At 55.5% G+C, this 18942-nt stretch overlaps 1 protein-coding gene across 12 annotated transcripts in view; it reads left to right on the top strand.

Annotated features, from left to right (window-relative positions):
- LOC116447743 (myomegalin-like) overlaps positions 1–18942 on the top strand; it is a 36217-nt gene that overhangs the window by 16130 nt on the left and 1145 nt on the right. For 3 of the 12 annotated variants that reach the window (XM_032117218.1, XM_032117209.1, XM_032117207.1), the window contains 32 exons: positions 1261–1380; positions 1617–1709; positions 1823–2038; positions 2547–2705; positions 3065–3178; positions 3394–3531; positions 3838–4017; positions 4265–4459; positions 4794–4937; positions 5935–6013; positions 6540–6628; positions 6795–6911; positions 7350–7487; positions 7780–7892; positions 8615–8742; positions 12672–12763; positions 12885–13033; positions 13135–13450; positions 13542–13710; positions 13840–13956; positions 14036–14510; positions 14748–14983; positions 15197–15248; positions 15521–15735; positions 15898–16092; positions 16635–16856; positions 17008–17139; positions 17256–17375; positions 17463–17640; positions 17722–17846; positions 18033–18158; positions 18346–18923. In XM_032117218.1, the coding sequence (XP_031973109.1) occupies positions 1261–1380; positions 1617–1709; positions 1823–2038; positions 2547–2705; positions 3065–3178; positions 3394–3531; positions 3838–4017; positions 4265–4459; positions 4794–4937; positions 5935–6013; positions 6540–6628; positions 6795–6911; positions 7350–7487; positions 7780–7892; positions 8615–8742; positions 12672–12763; positions 12885–13033; positions 13135–13450; positions 13542–13710; positions 13840–13956; positions 14036–14510; positions 14748–14983; positions 15197–15248; positions 15521–15735; positions 15898–16092; positions 16635–16856; positions 17008–17139; positions 17256–17375; positions 17463–17640; positions 17722–17846; positions 18033–18158; positions 18346–18923 (5520 nt within the window). The remainder of the gene's footprint in view (positions 1–1260; positions 1381–1616; positions 1710–1822; positions 2039–2546; positions 2706–3064; positions 3179–3393; positions 3532–3837; positions 4018–4264; positions 4460–4793; positions 4938–5934; positions 6014–6539; positions 6629–6794; positions 6912–7349; positions 7488–7779; positions 7893–8614; positions 8743–12671; positions 12764–12884; positions 13034–13134; positions 13451–13541; positions 13711–13839; positions 13957–14035; positions 14511–14747; positions 14984–15196; positions 15249–15520; positions 15736–15897; positions 16093–16634; positions 16857–17007; positions 17140–17255; positions 17376–17462; positions 17641–17721; positions 17847–18032; positions 18159–18345; positions 18924–18942) is intronic. The other 9 variants (XM_032117219.1, XM_032117217.1, XM_032117216.1 and 6 more) reach the window with 8 other exon arrangements.

The following is an 18942-nucleotide window of genomic DNA, read 5'->3' as shown; positions in this document are numbered from 1 at the left end:
GGCTATTTCCCTGTCTCTTGGATTTGCATGGGCTGAGCCTGGTGTAGGAGAGAGGGGGTGAAGGCTGCATTCTGTCTTCAAGCAGCAAGGGAGATCAATGTAGAGAGGGTCCTGGTTTCATTTCTATTTAAATACTTGGTAAAGAAACATGTATCTGAGTTCTTTTGGGGCAGATCAATATTAACACCTGTTGATAAAGGTATATGTTTTTAATTATGCTCTTGAACACTAAAGTAAATTATATCCTCTGGAAAAACAGGTTAAGTGTGGAAGAAAAACTGGGATGGAATATTTATTTAAATCTGGGGATAGCCATAAGGTGCTGAAGCTTCCTGGACTGCAAAGCTTGATGGAAATAGAGACCCAAGGCCCAGTAAATGCAGTTAGAAGTGTTTAAACAGGTTAGGGGGAGTGTCTCTTGGAGAAGAGATAACAGGACAGGTGTGTAAACTAACGAGCAACAAGAGGAAATTACGTGGCAGCACCAGCTCCTTAAGAAGTTGAGTCTTGAGTAAGTTCATAGGAGAGATGTATCATCCAACTTCAAGAATGCCAAGAGACAGCATGTTTAAAAATGCTAATGAGCACTTGTTTAACTGCACAACATGTGCTGTAGCATGAGCTTTATGGTGAAAGCAGCAAACTGTCCTGAAACTGTTTGAGTGGGTGGTATTTTCTTTAGGGTGAGAGTATCAAAGGCAAAAGTTTCTCAGGTTGTAAACCAGCCACGGAGACCAGTGAGAGGTTCCCCTTTGCTTTACAGCCATACTGTTGGCATGCTGGCACTGGCTGGGGTCTGTTGTGCTGATGCCAGAACTTAATGCTAAATAAGCCACTGATTTGATCAGTGAATGTGTAGCTTCTTCATGCTGACGTTTTTCTTTCATATTTTTTGGGAGGATTTTGGGCTCAGGCAGCCCCTTTGCTTTTGAGGAAACAAACAAATGATAGAAACTGGGAGGGAGGGCTGCTGGGCAGCATGAGTAAGACTCTCCTGGAGTATGTGGGAGGCAGTATGATCTGTGAACCCAAGCCTGAAACCTCTGCCCTGCACCTGAGAGAGCAGAAGCACTGGAATAAGTCCTATATGTGTTTACTCACTGGTCTCCACCCAGCTCCAACAGTGTTTACAGACTCCCACGTTGATCTTGATGTCGTCAGCACCAGGGCTGTATGGAGTAAGGAGTGGAGGGAGTCTTAAGAGTGTTTACATAGAGCATTAGGCAGGATTAAATAAACCCAACCTATTTCTGTCTTCAGTTGTTACAGGAAAAGCTGAACGAATTGAATTTTGAATTAAAATCTGTCCAAGAAACATCACAAAGGCAAGATCGTACAATCCAGAGTCTGAATGAGGCCCTGAAGGGCAAAGAGAGTAAGGTAACAGTTTTGGGTGGGCAGGTGGTGCTCACCAGAACAGAGAGCTGTGCTAGCCCTGTGGGCAGTGGCTGAAAAGGAATGCGTGAGCCATTGCTTGGCATCCTGCATCTCAGTAAATTACTTCTTGCAAAACCCTTTCATGTGGTGCTGAGGTGTCATAGTCCAGGCTGGAGGCTTGGGAAGGGGGAGTTTGTGCTTGGTTTGCCACTGACTGGGCTTCCTGTGCTTGGACTCAGACAGAAGAGCTGTACCACATCATTGAAGGGCAGAATGAGACGATGGCCAAGCTGCGGGACATGTTACACAGAAACCATCTGGGACAGCTGCAGGTATGTCCTGGAAGGCCTCAAATATGTCAGGTTTCATTCTGCAGGGATCCTGGTTTTTAAATCCCTCATGTGAAGAGAATCTCTGAGTTTCTCTGAACCCTGTCTTTTGGTAGGTGTCAGAGAGCCCACTGTCACCCCAGGAGCAGCAAATGTCACTGCTCGATCTCCAAAACACACTTTTCTGCACCAAACTGGAGCTGCAGAAACTGAAGAGAGCTCAGCGCCAGAAAGAGCATCAGCTGGCTGAAGCCAAGAGAGCAACCCAGCTCCTGGAGACCACAGTCCATGAAGAAGAGCAGCAGAAAGAGGCAACCTGGAAACACAGCCAGGTATGACAAGCACTTAGCCTGGAAGTTTCTGGGTTTACACAACTAAGAAGCACTGATGTAGTCAATACTCTGCTCTCATTCGTCATTTCTGCTGACAGGAGACTGGGCACACTTGCCTAACCCCTTGCCACATGTGGCAAGGAAAATTCTCCAGCTTCCTTGTGTCATAGCTGAGGATTTAAAATCAGCAAAGACCCTTGATAGTGGGTATGTTGTCACTTGTACATCTTTGGCTGGTGCAAATGTCCCGTCTCTTTTTGTGATGTTCATGTCCCCTGCTGCACAGGTTAGCTGTGCTTGACTAAAGCTCTGCCCGTGGCCAGAGCAAGGGGGTTTAGATGGATGGATACCTTGGGAAATGAAATAAATTCAAACTTCACCATCATGAAAGTGTGTTTTGAGATGTGAAAGTTGTAGCCTTGCAGATAATTTTTAGCTGTTCTTGGCTTCCTTACACTGGCCTGCATGTTGAGGACTGAATTCCAAGGTATGTGCTTTTTCCTTGCAGGAGCTGCGTGCTGTGGTACAACAGCTGCAGGCAGAGCTGCAGGACAAGGCTCAGCAGCTCCAGACTTTGGAGTGGGAGAAAAGCCATGAGCTGCAGGCCCAGGAGCAGAGAGTTCAGCGTTTGACTCAGCAGCTGGCTCGCAAGGAGCAGCTTCTGCAGGTGAGATGCAGAAAGATCTGAGTTGAGCATAATAGATGGAGTCCCTGCTCCTCCTTTGGTATTTGGCCATGCAAAAGTCTGTCTGTAGTTTTCATGCATGCCCTTTGAAGAAAGGAAGGAAAGAGAGGCTTCTGGGCCCCCAAGATGAGGAATAAGGCACAGGTGCCCACAGGAATGCCTGGTGAGCCCTGGCAGGTGCTAGTCAGCCAGCCCGAGGTGCTGGGACTACCACCCTTTAATGTGAAGGCTAGAGCAAGCGTAGGGTGGAGGTAGTTATCCCTGATTCTCCTGTGCTGCTCTCGGAGGTGGGGGAGGTTACTGTGCTGTCAGTTTGACTAGGGTGTGTGTGTGATCTCTAGGAATCCAGGGAGCTTCTGCAATGCCAGCAAAGCTTGGAGAAGAGCCCTGCAGCCATGAATGCCATGTTGGAGAAACTGCAGCAGCGTGTCAGTGACAGGGATGCTGCTCTGGAGGTGAGCACATATTGTAGGCAATGTTTCAGTTGTCCCTGAGGCTCAGCCTTTGGGTTACCATCAGCCCCAGGCTGACCCCAAGGGTGACCATATCTTCTGCATGCTCCCTGTGGCTCATCCTTTGAGGAGTCCCCCTGGAAGGGGGAGCTGAAGTCCAACATACGGGGAGTGTTGGCTGCAGCACTCCGTTCTGAATGATCCCCTCTTTCACACAGCGAGCGGTGGATGAGAAGTTCTGTGCCCTGGAGAAGAAGGAGCAAGAGCTACAACAGCTCCGCCTCTCAATCCGGGAGCGTGGCAGTGACCTGCAGAGGCTGCGCAATGTCCTCTCCAGCAACGAGGCCACCATTCACGTGAGTGCTTGCACCTGAGCCTGCGGAGTCCAGCATGGCTGTGGGGACGTGGTGTTAGACAGAGCTTCCTGTGAATGCTCTGGTGGTTGCTGGGGAGAGTGTCTGCAGGTGTTTGGCTTCCACTGGTCTTGCGTGTAGGGCAAGTTCCTGGATCACTCCTGTTTCTGGGCTGGGTGTAGAGGACACCTGGAACAGATGGGTGAATCTGTGTGACTCTGCTAGCAGTAGAGACTGGTATTTCCAGTTTTGCTTAATTCAGGATTAAGTCTCTGTCCATGGTTGAGCTGCTTCTGTTGTGGTCCTCAGAGCCTGGAGAGCCTCCTGAAAGCCAAAACCTTGGAACTGGAGCAGGTCTCAGCAACCTGCCAAAACCTCCGCTGGCTCAAAGAGGAGATTGAGGCCAAATCTTGCAGCAGGCAGAAGGAGCAGGAGGGGATCATCCAACAGCTGCAGACCTGCCTGCATGACAGGAACAAGGAAGTGGAGGTAAGGCCTTAGCTTGGCTTTCTGAGCCTTCAGCCAGTTTGTCCATAGAGAGAGTGGTCCCAAACCAGAGCCTGCTGCCTGCCTCACCTGAAGCTGTGCTCAGTGTTTGGAGGCTGGCTGCTTTTGGCCCCTTTACGTACCTGTGCCTGCTGACTCTGCTCTCTCAGCTACACCCTGAACTGAAGAGTCCTTGAACAACTTCCAGTTTGACAGTAACAGTCTCTCTCCTTTCCTCCCTCTTGTTCAGGAACTTACAGCAACTCTGCTGTGCAAGCTGGGCCCCGGGCAGAGTGAGGTAGCAGAGGAGCTGTGCCTGCGTCTCCAGCACAAGGAGAAGATGCTGCAGGATCTCCTCAGTGACCGAAACCGTCAAACCATGGAGCATGATGCTGAAATTCGGGAGCTGCTGCAGGCTCTGAGCACCAAGGAGCAGCTGAGCAGAGTGAGTTTTGTGCAGTTCCACAGTTGGAGGCTGAGGTGGGTGGCCCTGGCTTTTGTTAAGCACAGAGAAGCCCGTGAGTGGGCTGAGAGAAATGGAGGAGTTTGTTCCTCCATAGGTGACAGGCTGAGCCTCGCTGGCGAGTAGAGATGGGAAGGCTGCACTGGAGTGGGTGTGAGTGGCCAGGAGCAGTGGCTGCCAGGCTGGTTTGCAGAGCACTTTGAGTCTCGAGTGACAGATAAATACTGAGATGGTTTCCCTTAGTCTCTAAGGAAGAAGAGGGACCAGGATCCTACCCCTGGTCCTGGCCCTATCCCTAATTTTCCCCCTCAATCAGGTGGCTGCAGAGAAGATGGCACAGGCTTTGGCTGAAAGGAGCTGCGAGCTACAACTTCTGCGCCAGCACCTGTTGGGGAAGGACCCTGCTGGGACCCCATCAGCTGGTGCCAGGCCATTGAAGCAGGACAAACAATCCATACAAGTAAGAATCATGCACTGTGTTTCTCTGCCTGTGGCCTTGGGGCTTCAGAAAAAACTGATTGCCACAGAAGGAAATAGGAGAGAGAAGAGCACCACAGAGAATGATAGAAATGAAAGTGGGATTAGGGAAAAGACTTCCTATAGGAGGAGAAGAAACTGAGGAGCAGGAATGCTGCCTGAATGTTCTGATCTTGATTTCACCAGCCTTTGTCACTCAGTGTCTCTTTTTGTTTTGATGGAGCAGTAATTGAATCCTTGGGGCACGTGAGAGTATGAAAGACATCCACCCTTTGACCTTCCAGCATTGACCCACTCCTTCCTTGGGCTGGGCTGCCTTGCTCTATTGCAATCCCCTCCCTGACATTGTCACATTCTGGAGGGGACAAGAGAGCTAAATTTAGGTCCCACTAATTCTTGGCAGAGCCTGCTGGCTGTTTGCTGTCTCTTCCACAATTGGAGTTGGTATTTTTAAAGCAGCTTTGCTAAAACCCCCTTTGAGGCTGAACACAGCTCCAAGGCTGCATATGCCATGGCTCCTACTTGAGCAGCTGTTAACGATTTATTGGTGAGCTGACGTGTTGAATGTTTTTAAGCAGCTGTAAACAGGTTTCTATTCCCAGGATCAGTGAGCTCTAGAGACTTCCAGAGATGTGTCTTCCTTCCTGCATGGTCCCTTTGGGCCGCATCTGAGATGAAGATGAGTCTCAATTGAAAGATGGTCTTGCTGCAGTTGAGTGAAACCTGTTTAATCTTTACTGTGAAGACACTTGCTGCCAGCAGCTTCTTGGTGCCAAATAAAACAAGTGCCCTGTTCCCCACACATACAACTTCTGGGTGCAATTCACTTGTCTCTGCTGCCTGGCTATATCCCCTTCATTGTGTTTTCACATTTTAGAGGTGTCAACAGAACAGCCAGCAGCTTTGGTGCAGTCCTGGAATTCTGGGGAAGCTGTGTGTTCCCCATGAAAATGCAAACCTGCAGATTTTTATGTTTTCAGGAAATACTGCTAAGAGCTTGTGGAACTACAGTCGTTGCTGGATCCCCACAGGAGGACAGCAGCTGCAGGACAGAGGGAGGTGAGTGTGGGGCAGCTTCTTCTGAGGTCCCTATATATGACCAGGGCTTTCTGCTGTGGGGGAAACATGATTACATAAAACTGTGGAAGAGTAGAGAGCATTGAACAAGAAAATTTTGAAATGAAGCTGTCCCTCTTTTCTGGGTGATGTCTGAGGATGGAAGTAAGGGAAAGAGAAAGGCTGCTGTTGGGTTTGAGGTGAGGTGTTTCTACTCAAGATCTCGTGCTGTCCACTGGAGAGTTTTTGACTGTTTCAGGCTGAGCTGAGGTAATTGTAACTGTTTTGGGCTTTGCCTTGGGACCAGGACACTTGAACTTTGCCAGGGGTAGGACAGCAGGCCTGTGATATTGCTGTTGCTTTGGGCTGGTGTTGAAAGATCAAGCAGGGAAGAAGAGCATTTACTAAGAGACAGTGTGATGGGGAGCACAAGCAAGACAGGGCCCTGTCTTGCCAGAGAGGAATTGTGTGTGATCCTGGGGTCTGAACTGACACACAGTGTTCCTGCAGTAACCAAGTTGTCTTGCAGTTACAATGTCAGCAGCAGAACTGGAGAAGGATCTTGTCAATGCCAAAGAGGAGCTGGAGCTAATGGTGAAGAAGGAAAAGGAAAGCAGGGTGAGCTTGTGATGGAGCCTGTGCTGATCTCCCTTACCTTCAGCAGACCTTAGGGGTGCCCCTCACTGGCGGTTTTGGACCCCACTGTTGTGAGAGAAATGGGGCAGCAGCTTGCAGGGGGTATGGGCTTTCAGAAGTCTCTGACGGGCTTCTCTTCCCTCTGCAGCAGGAGCTCACTGCTCTCCAGTCTGTCGTGGCCACACAGGAGGAGGAACTGCAGGTGCAGGCCTCGGATATCGAGTCCTTGACCAGAACCATCCAGATCAAAGAGGACCTCATCAAGGTGAGATACTATGCTAGGCTGGGTCAGTTCCACCTGGGAAGGCTGCAGAGGAGTCTTTTCGTCCCACACATCCTCAGACCAGTGTGACTGGCTGGCTGTGGATGCTGTTGCTGCTGGTTTGCCTACAGGTCTCTGTGTTCCTTTGGCCAGAAGGCAAAGGCCACAAACCCCCAGACTTGTTATTTGTTGTTTAACCAAACACTCTCCCTCAAGTCCTTTAATCAGAATGCATCGTGTCCCTTCTTGGTTCTTATTGCAGGCTATGGTTTGTGCCTAATCCACTCTCAGTGCTTTGGCATTTTTTTCTTAGGAGACCTGGATCTTTGCAAACACTGGAAACCTTTGGCATTTGCATTCCAGGGAGGTTTGTGAAGGTCCAGCTGTCTTTGTTACTGATCCCTTCCTCACTGAGCCCTCCTGCTGTTTGTTGGTTGTCAGGATCTGCAGATGCAGCTGGTGGATCCTGAAGAAATTCCAGCTGTGGAAAGGCTGACACAAGAGGTGCTGGTGCTTCGGGAGAAAGTGGCCGTAGCAGAGTCACGAGGACAGGAGGCTACTGGAAACAGAAGGCAGCAGGTAGTGTTTGTATTTCTGCTGGTCCTCAGTTACAAGGCTTTGTTTTCAGCCTTCGCATGTGCTGAGATGTGCTTGTTCTTGGAAGCTGTGTGAATGTGGGAATACAGAGAAGATGGTTTTCTTTAGCACTTGTCCAAGGGACAAAGTTTTTTGTGAGTCCAGGGATGACATGGATCAACTTGGACACAAGCAAGAGACGAAGGAGAACCCCCACTTTGTCAGGGACAGCTAGATACCTCCTTTGATTTCTGTCTCTATTTAAGAGCTGCTCTTGTCTCTTCTCTCTAACCAGTTGTTACTGATGCTGGAAGGGCTGGTGGCTGAGAGGAATCGATTAAATGAGGCTCTTCAGGCAGAGAGGCAGCTCTATGGCAGCCTGGTGAAGTTTCACACACATCCAGACAGGTAAGTGAGGCTGCCTTGGCTCTGTGCTGCCCTGCTCTACTGCCAGGGCAGGTGTGGGTGGTCCAGTGGGGCAATCCCTGAAGCCGGGATCATTCAGCAAGTCTGAGAGCTTTTCAGTGGGGAAAGAAGGAGTCTAGGCAAAGGATCAGCCAAAAGCGTCTTTGAGAGTCCAAGTTTTAGGCTGTCTTTTTCCCTTGAAGAGGCTGCAGTGGCCAGCTTTAAATGCTCCCTAAACTCCCCCCATTGTCATGGGATTTCCATCTCTGTTCCTTGGCTTATCTCTTCTCAGCTCAGTTTTCCACCCACCCTTGGCCACCTTTCAGAGACTGCTGTCAAATTCCCAGCCAACTGTTGGGTTGGTAAGGATCTCTCTAGATGCTTGTCCAGGCAGTTGCCTGTTCCCTGCATTAATCCCCTGCCCTTCACAGGGCTGCAGCCTCTGGGATATTTGAGCTACCTGATAGCAAGGGAGCACATAAGTGGAGTGCTTGGGAAAGTACTGAAGAACAGCTGTGACTATGAGGCCCTTACCATGGGCTGGGGCCTTTTTTGGGGGTAGCTGTGCTCTGGAGAGGTCTGAGGTGAGCAGGAGGTGGCTGAGCTGCCTGGAGAGCACCCGGGGCTGTGCCTGGCATCGGTGTCCCTGATGGAGGGGCCAGTTTGGTGTGCGCTGGCTGTGGCCTGTCTAACCCTCTTCCCTTCTGTGCCGCGTGTCTGCTTAGTGCTGCGAGAGACCACGCTCTGCAGGTGGAGCTGGAAGGGGTCCACAAGCTCCGGGGACAGCTGGAAGAAGCTCTTGGAAGAAGCTTGGAGTGTTTGAGCAGGCTGGAGACACAGGGCGCCATAGGAGGTGGGGAACAGGAGCGTGTGAGAGTCCTACCCCAGCATGCCTTCTGAGCACTGGCGCTCGCCCGCCTGCCACGGAAACGGTTCACTAACCTGTCTCACTGACTCTAAGCTTTGGTACTTAGTGATGGTACGATAGAACTGGTGCAGGGCTTGTTTTTGTTTTATTTTTGAGCTGCTTTGGAAACGGCGATCAGTGCAATCCACCTGTGTCTCGTGTACATTCCTGTCTGACCTACCCTGGTGGCCACTGATGTATTTGCACATTCAAATCATTCCATTTTAGTTATTCCCCTCTATCTCCCTTCTCTTCCCGCCACCATGGGCCAAATAAAGATTCCCTATCTCTGAAGGAAACACCAGATGTTTTCTATCACCTCCCAAGTGCATGAGTGTGAGTTTTTGTATTCCCTCACCATTTTTCTTACCCAGTGATATCTACCCCTTGGGTTGATGGTGGCTGGCCCAAAGGGAGACAGTGTATATGGAAAAGTATGTGCCAGAGATGGAGAATTCGAGACCTGGGGGCACTTGCCTGGGCCTTTTACACAAGACTTGAGTGTAGAACCAGCAATTCAGTTTATGCTTAAACCAAATCCTACTCCAGTGTTGATGATTTTACTGACTGGCTTTTTTTTCCTAATTGTAAATAATTTCAATCTAACTTGAAAGTGCGTTCATGGGAGAGTTTCCTCCTCTTTTTGACTGACAATTTGGGGGGACTGAGACCTGTCCCTGCTCCCAGGGTCTGGCCTGGGTCTGCTCCCTCACTCGTACATGCACATGTTCCTTACATGCTCCATGTGCCCCTTAGGCCATGGGCAGGACCCAATTTCTGAGGTGCTGGGGACTGTCCCCCTTGGCACCACTGCATACCTTTTCCAGGCCCTCTTCCACCTCCTCTGGGAGTGTGGGAGCTGGTGTGAAAGCTGAAAAACAGTAGCAACAATCTTCCAATGACCAAGGCTTCCTGTGCACAGTGGGCTGTGGATCTGCTATCTTGTACTCAATCACTTCTCAAAATGGCAGGAGAAAATTTTGCACCTCTGAGCATCTGTTTTTGCTTGCTGGGGAGGCTGATCTAGGAGCAGGTGGAGCAGAAGAACTCCATTGTGCTGGGTTGCACACCTGGACCTGTGACTGCTCTGCTGCATGGCTCCTTGCAACTGCTTCAGTTGGCACTGCCTGTCCTGTGCCTTGTGCTGCACCGATGGCTTGTCCTCTGTGTGTCACACGGGGCTGGGAGGCAGCAGAGCTCTCCCTTTGCACGCAGCAGGTCAGCACTGCCCCTCTGGGTCAGCTGCATCGTGACCACAGCAGTTCCCCTGTGGCCTGAAGGGACACAGCTGGGAGCTGCTAGGCAGCTCTGGATTTTGTTAGCTTTTCCTTTCTTGTGTTTCATCTTGTTCCCTTCCTCTTACTTCTCTGTGTAGCACCATCTTCTCTTCATCCTTTTGCTTCTCACTTTGTAGAAGCTGTTGTGTCCCTGTCCTTACCTTTCCCTCTTCCCTCTGCCATCCTGGCACTGATGCCCAGCTGGCCCCCTGGTCCCTTGGTACCATGGAGCCCAGGGCCCAGCCCAGACTCATTGGCATGGGCTGAGAGAAGCCTTGGCTGGTGCTCAGGAATCTCCCTTCTCCACCTGTGTCTGTTTTGCTCTAGATCTGTCCCTGCCTCTGTTAGAGTCACTGCTGTGAAGTGCCCCTTAGGGGCAGTGTTATCCTAGGATCAGGTGCCCCAACTTTTCTGGTCTGTTCTTTAAGGCTTCCTCTTACCCCTGATATTCCTGGCTGGTCGTTCCCTGCAGGATGACCACCCTGAGCATTCCCTGCCTGAGATTACCCTCTGTCAAACAGTGCAGTGCTTTGTACTGTCTCACAGCTCTTCGTGGAAGTCACTTCTTCCTTCTGAACTTCCCCAAGGACCTTGTGTCCCTTACCTTGTTCCCAGCAGTGTCAAGCTTCCCGTGCAGCCAGTGTACCTGGGAGTCCCGTGCTTATGGGCCATGTGCAATTTGCAAGCATGTAACATTCTCTGTGCCTTCAGACTGGGCTGAAAGTAGTGCTGTGGTTGCACCTCTTGTCTCCTGTGCTGGTGGTGCACACAGAGCTGAGCAGCGTGGTGTGCTCCTGCTGTGGTGGAGGGTTCAAGCACGTGGTGACCACCAGCCTGGGCACAGCTGCCCTGTGTGCACACACCTCTGCTCCTCACCACCAGCTTCGTCTTCTGTCCCTTGTTTTTAGATGGTTTTGGGATACTTTTTCCTTGATAATTGTGCTCCCTTTTACTCCTCAGCCCTGGAGCACTGGGAGCCATGCGGAGCTGTGGGCAGTGGTGAGAGGTGGGATGCTGTGCCCTGGTACAAGAGCTGGTTCTCCCATGTTCCCAGAGTAGCTGTGCAGGCTGTGTGTCACCCTGCTGTGGTCCCTCAGCCATGGTGACCCACCTTGAGAGCCACGTGGCCCTCAGCCCCCCAGCAAAGCCTGCAGCCGACAGTCCGCATCCCTTCATCCTTCAGGGCCCCACAGGCACTGCTGTCGCCCTGGCTGCTTCAGCAATCGGGGGGTTGTGTGTGTCCTTGGGGACTCCCAGGGCTGCGCTTTGGCTGTGCTGAGTGCCACCTACAGGAGCTGCTTCTTCCCTGCGATGCTGCTGCCACTTCCAGCTGTTGCCGAGTGTTCTGCTCCCAGAACAGCATTTTTCCGTGCTGGCTGTCCTTGCTCCCTGGGACACAGTTGCTTCAGTGGACAGGCTCCACCATGCAGGGTGATGTCTACCCAGGTTCAGCAGTGAGGTGCCCCACATTTTTGCAGCCTCATGGCAGCTGCTTGTCACATGTGGGTCTCCTGAATGTGTCCCCATCTATGAGCACAGTGCCCCGTGCAAACACCTTCCCTGCTGCAAAGCATCTATCTGGCTGGTCCTTGGCTATTCTTCCTGAGAGCCAGAGGCTTCCCCACTGGCTTCCCCTTCACCAGTGACGCTTGGCATCTCTCCTGACAGCATTTTTCTGTGTTCCCCTGCTCAGTGTTCTGCCTTTCGTGGCAGCTCCAGATTCGATGGTGATGGATTTGGCCACAGGCAAAGCAGTTACCACTCCTTTGGTGCACAGGCAGCTGTGGAGCCTGGCCCTGCACAGCCCTAGGGGATAGTCTTGGGCCCTGTCTAAATGTCCCTCTCCCTGGGGAGAAGAGGGGTTGGGGATACACCCATCTCCCAGCTGCCCAGAAAAAGAGTTCGAGCCCTCACTCAGGGTTTGGCACCAAGGAGACAGGAGTAGAGCTGTGTGCAAGCAGAAGAGCATGACCCCAGCTCCGCCCAAGCCCCCCATACACTGTGACATGGGACACAAGTGTCTCTTTACCTCTGCAAAGCCAGCACAGGGCTTGCAAGGAGCCCCAGGCCATGCCTGACAGCAGGGCTTGGGCAACTGTGGGCAGGGTGGCTGCCCCCAAGCTGCCCCTGCCCGGCAGGTGATGGTGGGGTATGCACCCCAATCCTCCTGCCAGCTTGGAGCGGTGCCAGCGAGGTTCCCTGACTAAGCTTGTGCTGCTGCTGCTGGCTGTGGCTTGTGAAGTGGCTGCAGGGTGGGCAGTGCATGCGCCTGTGTGTCAGGGCAGCAAGCACAAGATGCGGATGGGGTAGGTACCATTGCTGAGTTCCCATCCCCGGCGCTGTCCCCTCCCTCAGTGATGGGCCAGCACAGGATGCTGGGTTGGGGCTCCAGTATGCAGGGACGGGGTGGTAGCACCCAGGGACAGCAGGGAAACCTCAGTCCAGCTGGGAGTGTCCCAGCAGCAGGTGTGCATGAGAGCAGACATTTGCCGTGGGGCTGCCCGCAGTGACCATGGGTGTCAGCAGGGAGGAGGGGACAGAGGCAGTGCTGCCAATGCCGCTGCTCTGAGCGCCTCGTTGTGCTGTGCTGTCCCCTAGGTCAGGCTGCAGGTACACACACCGATGATGCCAGCACCAACTTCACCGACAGCATGAAGGAGGAGGCAGCCCGTGGCTTGGCAATCCAGCAGGCGAGTCAGGGCAGCGCGACGCCGGGAATAGGGGTGGCAGAGCTGGGCACTGCACCACTGCCAAACTGCGTCCCAGCCCCTTCGGAAACGTCCCAGTCACCCTCTGTCTTTGTCTCTCTAGAGCAAGCCCCGGGCCCGCAAGGAAAACGGGGGCACTGAAAGGAGCACAGCACCCACCGTGCCAGAACGGGAGCTGCGGGCTGAGGAGGAGCTGCGGGAGCTGAAGGCGCAGCTGGAGGAAGCCGGCTTCTCCTCTGTCTCCCACATCAGGCAAGAGCTCTGGGGCTCTGGAGCCAAGGGGGGGGAGTGGTTGGAGGAGGCATCCTGCATCCCGGCCTCTGCCTGTCCTTTACTGTGCCTGGTGCCCCCAGGAAGGCGATGCTGAGCCTGTGCCTGGAAAACGCCGAGCTGAAAGAGCGGATGGGTGAAGCCACGTCGCTGCTGGAGAGCGGGGAGCAGGAGGAGCCTGGGCTGGGCAGCCCCCTGGCCCCTGAGCCCCGTAGGCTGCAGCGGAAGAGCCGCAGTTCCCTCGGGGACCGCCCGGCCGGGGGCAGCGGGGATGGCCAGGGGTTCCCGGCAGAGAGGGGAACTGTGCCCACCAAACGCCCAGCGCTGGAGGCTCGATCCCAGGATGACATGCCCAAGAGACCCTGCCCTGGCAGCCCGGGTGGAGGGGACGGGAGCCATGTAAGTGCACAGGGAACCAGTATGGGGATGGAGATAGAGATGCGGATGAGGGTGGAAATGGGGAGCTGACAGCCCATCTTCCCTCCGGCAGGGGGAGGGCTCCGTTCCTGGCGGGGGCTGGCCGGGGCTGGGCGCAGAGCTGCGCTCCCAGGTGGCACAGGGCCAAAGGCAATGCCAGGAGCTGCAGGATAAGCTTGCTGCCTCGGAGGCCACAGTGCGGGCGCAAGCTGAGCAGCTGGAGAAGTACCACGTCCTGCTCCGTGAGTTAAAACCCAGGGTCGGGTGGGGGTATGTTCTGAGCCTGGCATGCCCTGTGCACCGTGCTGTGCATGGGGCAGGGGTGGTGAATCCTGACCAGGGGGCCCTGAGCTGATGGGGCTGCCCAGCAGGTGAACCTCAGACCCAGCAGCTCAGCAAGCAAGTGCAGGTGGACTTCCAGGACCTGGGCTATGAGACCTGTGGGCGAAGTGAGACCGAGGCCGACCGTGACGAGACTACCAGCCCTGGTAAGGAGGGCCAGTGTTCCAGGGATCTCTGTGCTTTGCCCATCTGGCATGGAGAAATGACACACTGTGCTCTCTGCAGAGTGTGAGGAGCCAGATGTATTCAGTGAGACCAGCCTGGGTGAGGAGCTGGGGTCCCTGTGCCAGCCAGGGATGTCCAGAGCAGGCAAAACTTCCCAGAAAACCATGGCCCTGGAGGATGTGGAAGCCCTGCATCAGCACATCCAGGACCTCAAAGCCCAGCTGCTCAATGCCAACAAGGTGATCCAGAGCCTGCAGCGGCGTGCCCGCTCCATCTCTGTCACCAGTGGCTACACCTCGGGTGCTGAGCGGCCCCTGCCAGGTCCCAAGGCCTTGGCATCCCCAGCCCACAGCCTCACAGATGAGGACGAGGGCTGGCAGTCAGATGGCCATGACACGCTCTGTCCGCCTGCCCTGCGGGCACACCGCGACCTGCAGAGCCTGGTGCACCGCGTCGCCCTGCTCGAGGCACAGCTGCCTGCAGCCAAGCGTGGAGGCACTTTGCCCAAGGAGCTGCAATCTGCCACTTGGCCAGGGTATGGCCCTGGGGACTGGGACCAGATGGGGAGACACAGGGATTTCCAGGGGTTGCCCAAGGGTGGTGGCTCCTTGTTGCGTGGTTTCCCTTCAGGCAGGTTCCTGGGGTGTTTGTATGGTGAGGCAGAGTCCCAGCAGTGGATGGTGCACTGACTCTCTCCATGGCACCTCGTCCCTGCCGTGCTCTCAGGGAGTCTGGCTGCCCTGTGATTGCCCTGCTTGCCCATCTCTCCTAGGAAATACAACTCATTGATCCAGGCACAGGCTCGGGAGCTCTCCCACTTGCGGCAGATGCTGCGGGAGGGCCGTGGGGTGAGCCGCAGCCTGGCCCAGCACCTGCGGGATGCCCTGCGGTCCTTTGAGGACCTTCTTCGTGGCACTGACATCGACTACTACCTGGGCCAGGGCTTTCGGGAGCAGCTGGCCCAGGGCAGGCAGCTGGCTGAGAGACTCAGCGACAAGCTGGGCACCAGTAAGTGCCTCTGGGGGTCAGTGGGGCTGGATATCGTGGGTGTGCAATGGGTCAGGAAGGGATGCTTTGATGGGTGAAGAGCAGTAGCACTCTCACATCATGGGCTGTGTGGGAGCTGGGCTGGGCTGTTCTGTCCTGCTATGCCTCTGTCTGGGACTAGGCATCCTGAGGCATGGAGGCACTGACTGGCTCTTCTCTGCCTTGGTTTTTCAGGAGATCGACAAGATGGGGAGGATAAAACCAGTCACGAACTCCTGGCACAGAGGTACCTGTTCGCAGGGAAGGGTTTGTGGGATGTGCTTGGCATGGGCACCCTGAGGTCTATCACTGCTCTTGGGGTGGGGGCCCAGGGCACCCTTGGGGCCTCTTTTTCAGGTGGATGTCCTGGGGCTGCCTCTGCTCTGGGGATGAGAAGCCCCATGGGTACTCCATGTCCCTGAGCAGCCTTGCATCATTAGTGGGACGCGGCATGTGGGGCATCATGTAGGAAAGAGCTGTGGGATGGAGGTCAGACCTGGTGATGGGCCACCTCTGCAGGCTCAGCCGGGAGCTCCAGGAGAAGAAGGTGATTGAGAGCCTGGAAGTGAAGTTGCAGGAGCGCTCTGAGTCCCCAGGTAGCAGCTGCCCGCCCTCGGAGTCATCCCACTCTGCCAGCAGCTCATCCTTCACCTCTGAGGGGCTGGAGCCCTGCTCTGATGGGGATGTGGCCAGCGAGTACAGCCAGTGCCACGAGGAGCCCGCCCAACATGCAGGTACCGCACGGTGACCAGGGGCCACAACTGTGGTGCCTCTGGACACTGGGACTTGGCTTCTCAGGGTGTGTCAGGATCCCCAGTGCCCCAGGGAGGAGGGCTCTCTGCCAGGCTGAGCCAGAGCCACTGTAACTTCTCTCTCCATCTCTCTCCTGTCTCTAGGCCTTCACTTTGACTCCTTGTCCAAACCTGTTAGTGCCCCCCTGCCTGCCCTGACCCCCAGGCTGCCCCCTTTCCTGCCTGCTGGGCCCCCTCCTCCCGTGGCCCCGTCACTCCTGGGCTGCTGTGGGAATTCTGTCTGCTCCCTGGCTGAGGCGCAGCAGGAACTGCAGGTGCTCCGGAGGCAACTGGGAGAAAGTGAGCATGCTGCCTCTTGGCTTGGGTTTGGTACTGCCTGCCCTGCATGCTGTGCTGTGACGCATCAACCCCCACCCTCTCTGACCTGCATGTCCTGCCCTTGATCTTCTCCTTCTTCTCGGGGCTGTGGCTTTGAGGTTGGGTCCTGCTGCTCTGGCTGGGGGACAATGGGGACATGTGGCTCTCATGTAGAGAGGACCTGGTGGGTTGGATGGACCCATCCAGAGACAGCACTAGCCCGTGGTGTGGGCACTGGCATATCCCAGGTCCTCTAGGAAAAGGCTGATTTGGTAAGTTGTTGTGTAGGAGTGGCGCTGAGACCCTCCGCCTTGTGTCACATAATCATCAAGTCCTGGGACAGCCCCTGCTCTTCAGGGGGAACAGGTTTGATTGGGACAGGAGGTCAGCGATGCGGGACACTGGGCTGCACTGTTGTGCAGAGCAAGAAGGGGGCAAAAAGCAGATGGAAGGAGTCTGTTGCCCCATTCTTCCTCCCTGCTCATTGTCCTTCTCCTCCTCCCCACTTTGTCCTGTGTGTACAGGTGTGACACTGCCCATGGCACCAGCAAAGCCCACAGTCCCACTGGGCCCCTTTGGAGAGGGCAGCAAAGCCCCAGCATCGTTTTGCCGACATGGTGCACTGCAGGGCCTGGCTGAGCTCCCCGGGGCCACCGACACCCGCACCCTCTGGGATGTGCCCCCGCCTGGCCAGCTGCTCTATGGGGCCCTGCCCCTGGGGTACCCCTCCAGCCAGAAGCTAACAGGTATGGTCCATGTTGGAGAGCACAGAGATATCCCACCTGCATGTGGGGGAACTGGGAGGAGATCTGGCACCACAACAACTGTGGGTCAGGGCTGGCAAGAGGCAGGCGGCACAGCCTTTCCTGCCCTGAGCTGTGTCCCTGGCTGTGGCAGGGGCAGACCTGCTGGAGGAACACTTGGTGGAGATCCGCAACCTGCGCCAGCGCCTGGAGGAGTCCATCTGCACCAATGACCGGCTCCGGGAGCAGCTGGAGCGCCGCCTGGCCTCCACCAGCAAGGCCAGTGGTATGGTGCTGCATGGGGCTAGGGCTGCTGGGGGCCAGGCCTTTGCACACCCCACTGCTCACCCCGTGCACAATGGGGCACTGGAGAGAGAGACTCAGCACTGGTTGCCTCCACAGGATGTCCCAGTGATGTCTATGCCCAGACACCAGAACTGGGGCTGCAGCTGAGCAGGGAGAACCAGGCTCTGCACGAGGAAAACCGGACCCTGCGGCTCCAACGTGACCACCTCTCCCAAGGTAGGGCTGGGCCAGCATCCTGGGTCTGAGTCCCAGAGGGCACTGGCTGAGTGGGGTGGCGATGACACTTACATGCTCTGTCCCCAGAGCTGGCACGAGTGCAGGAGACACTCCTGGCTGCCTGCTCCCGGGCACGGGAGGCTGAAGCAGAGCTGGGCCAGAGGCGTGGGAAGCAGCGGAGGCTGGCGGAAGAGCTCACTGAGTGCCAAGAGAGTGTCCGGCAGCTCCGTGATGAGCGGCGCTCTCTGCAGGAGGACAACAACAGGTAAGGTTTCAGCCATTGTGGCCTTGGGGCCACAGGACTGGGTGGCATGGCTGGCACTGGACGCACATGTCACCTCTGCAGGCTGCAGCACTCAGTGACGCTACTGCAGCAGCAGAGTGAGGAGCAGCACCTGCTCCTGCAGACCCTGCGTGCAGAGCTGCACGTCTACGAGAGCCTCCCTGGCCCCTCTGCTGAGACACGAGCAGGTATGGGACCCGTGCACAGCATCCCTGCCCAGCTCCTGCTCTTGGGGTGCTTCGACCCTCTGCAACCCTTGGGTGGTCCCAAACACTTCTCCTGTGGCAGCGGGTGGCACACAGTGGCCCTGCTGGCAGGCAGAGAGGGAGGCCAGGACCCAGCAGCCCCAGGCACAGAGCCACATCTCTCTACAGGGGCTCAGATGTTTCTTGTTCCAGGCTGCTTCCCATCTCCTCCAGTGCGGGATGTTGGCACTAACTCAGCAGCTCCCCTCTTCTCCCGACTGCCCTCTGACACGTCGGTGGTCCGAGGGACGGACGGTGGGTACCAGAGCCTGCTGGCATTCAGGCCAGGCCTCAGGGGCTGCTGAGACCTGACAAACTCATGGCAGCACCCTTGCTGAGCAAGACTGCAGAGCTCAGGGCAGAGTCAAGTGGCTGGGATGCGACAGGGTGGGTCATGAGGGGAGCAGGCAGTGGTGCTCACCTAGCCCTGCTTGTTCCACAGAGCCACATGGGGCAGATGTGCTGGTGAGGAAGAGTGAGGGACTGACGGGGGCTCACGTTGTCGGCTGCCTGGACACGTACCGAGCCCTGGAGCAGCACATCATAGAGGGGAAGGCCTTGGCCCGGGAACTGATGTGTCTCACACGCCCGGCGCTCGGGCTGCCCAGCTGTCCACTCCTGGGAAAGGAGGTAAAGTGTGGGCAACACAGGGCTGGCAGCACCTGGGGGCCAGACCCTCTGCGCACTGTGCATAATGTGGCTCCCGAGCCCAGAAGCAGCCCCGAGGCCTGCAGGGCTGGCAGGAGGCAGGGAGTCTCCAGCCCAGGGAATGCTGCTGGCACTGCCCTGCCGCGCTGGGCTGAGCACTGCCAGTGCCCGGGTGCAGTGGGATGGGGGTGCCCGAGCAGCACCTGCTCCCGCACCCTTCTCCCACAGGCCCTGGGATGGACAGGCACAGGGCAGGGGCACCTGTGGGGCAGTGCCAGCACCCTGCACGGCATCCTGGAGGAGTGTGTGTCTCTCCTCACTGCCTTCTGGAGCACTGTGCTGCCCGTGAGCCCCGCCCAGCACCAGGGCAAGGTGAGCAGGGGCTGGGGGC

This window comes from Corvus moneduloides, chromosome 9, assembly GCF_009650955.1.
Source record: "Corvus moneduloides isolate bCorMon1 chromosome 9, bCorMon1.pri, whole genome shotgun sequence".
Classification (NCBI taxonomy): domain Eukaryota; kingdom Metazoa; phylum Chordata; class Aves; order Passeriformes; family Corvidae; genus Corvus; species Corvus moneduloides.
Note: the sequence above shows the minus strand (reverse complement) of the source record. Positions and strands in the feature narration are given on the sequence as shown.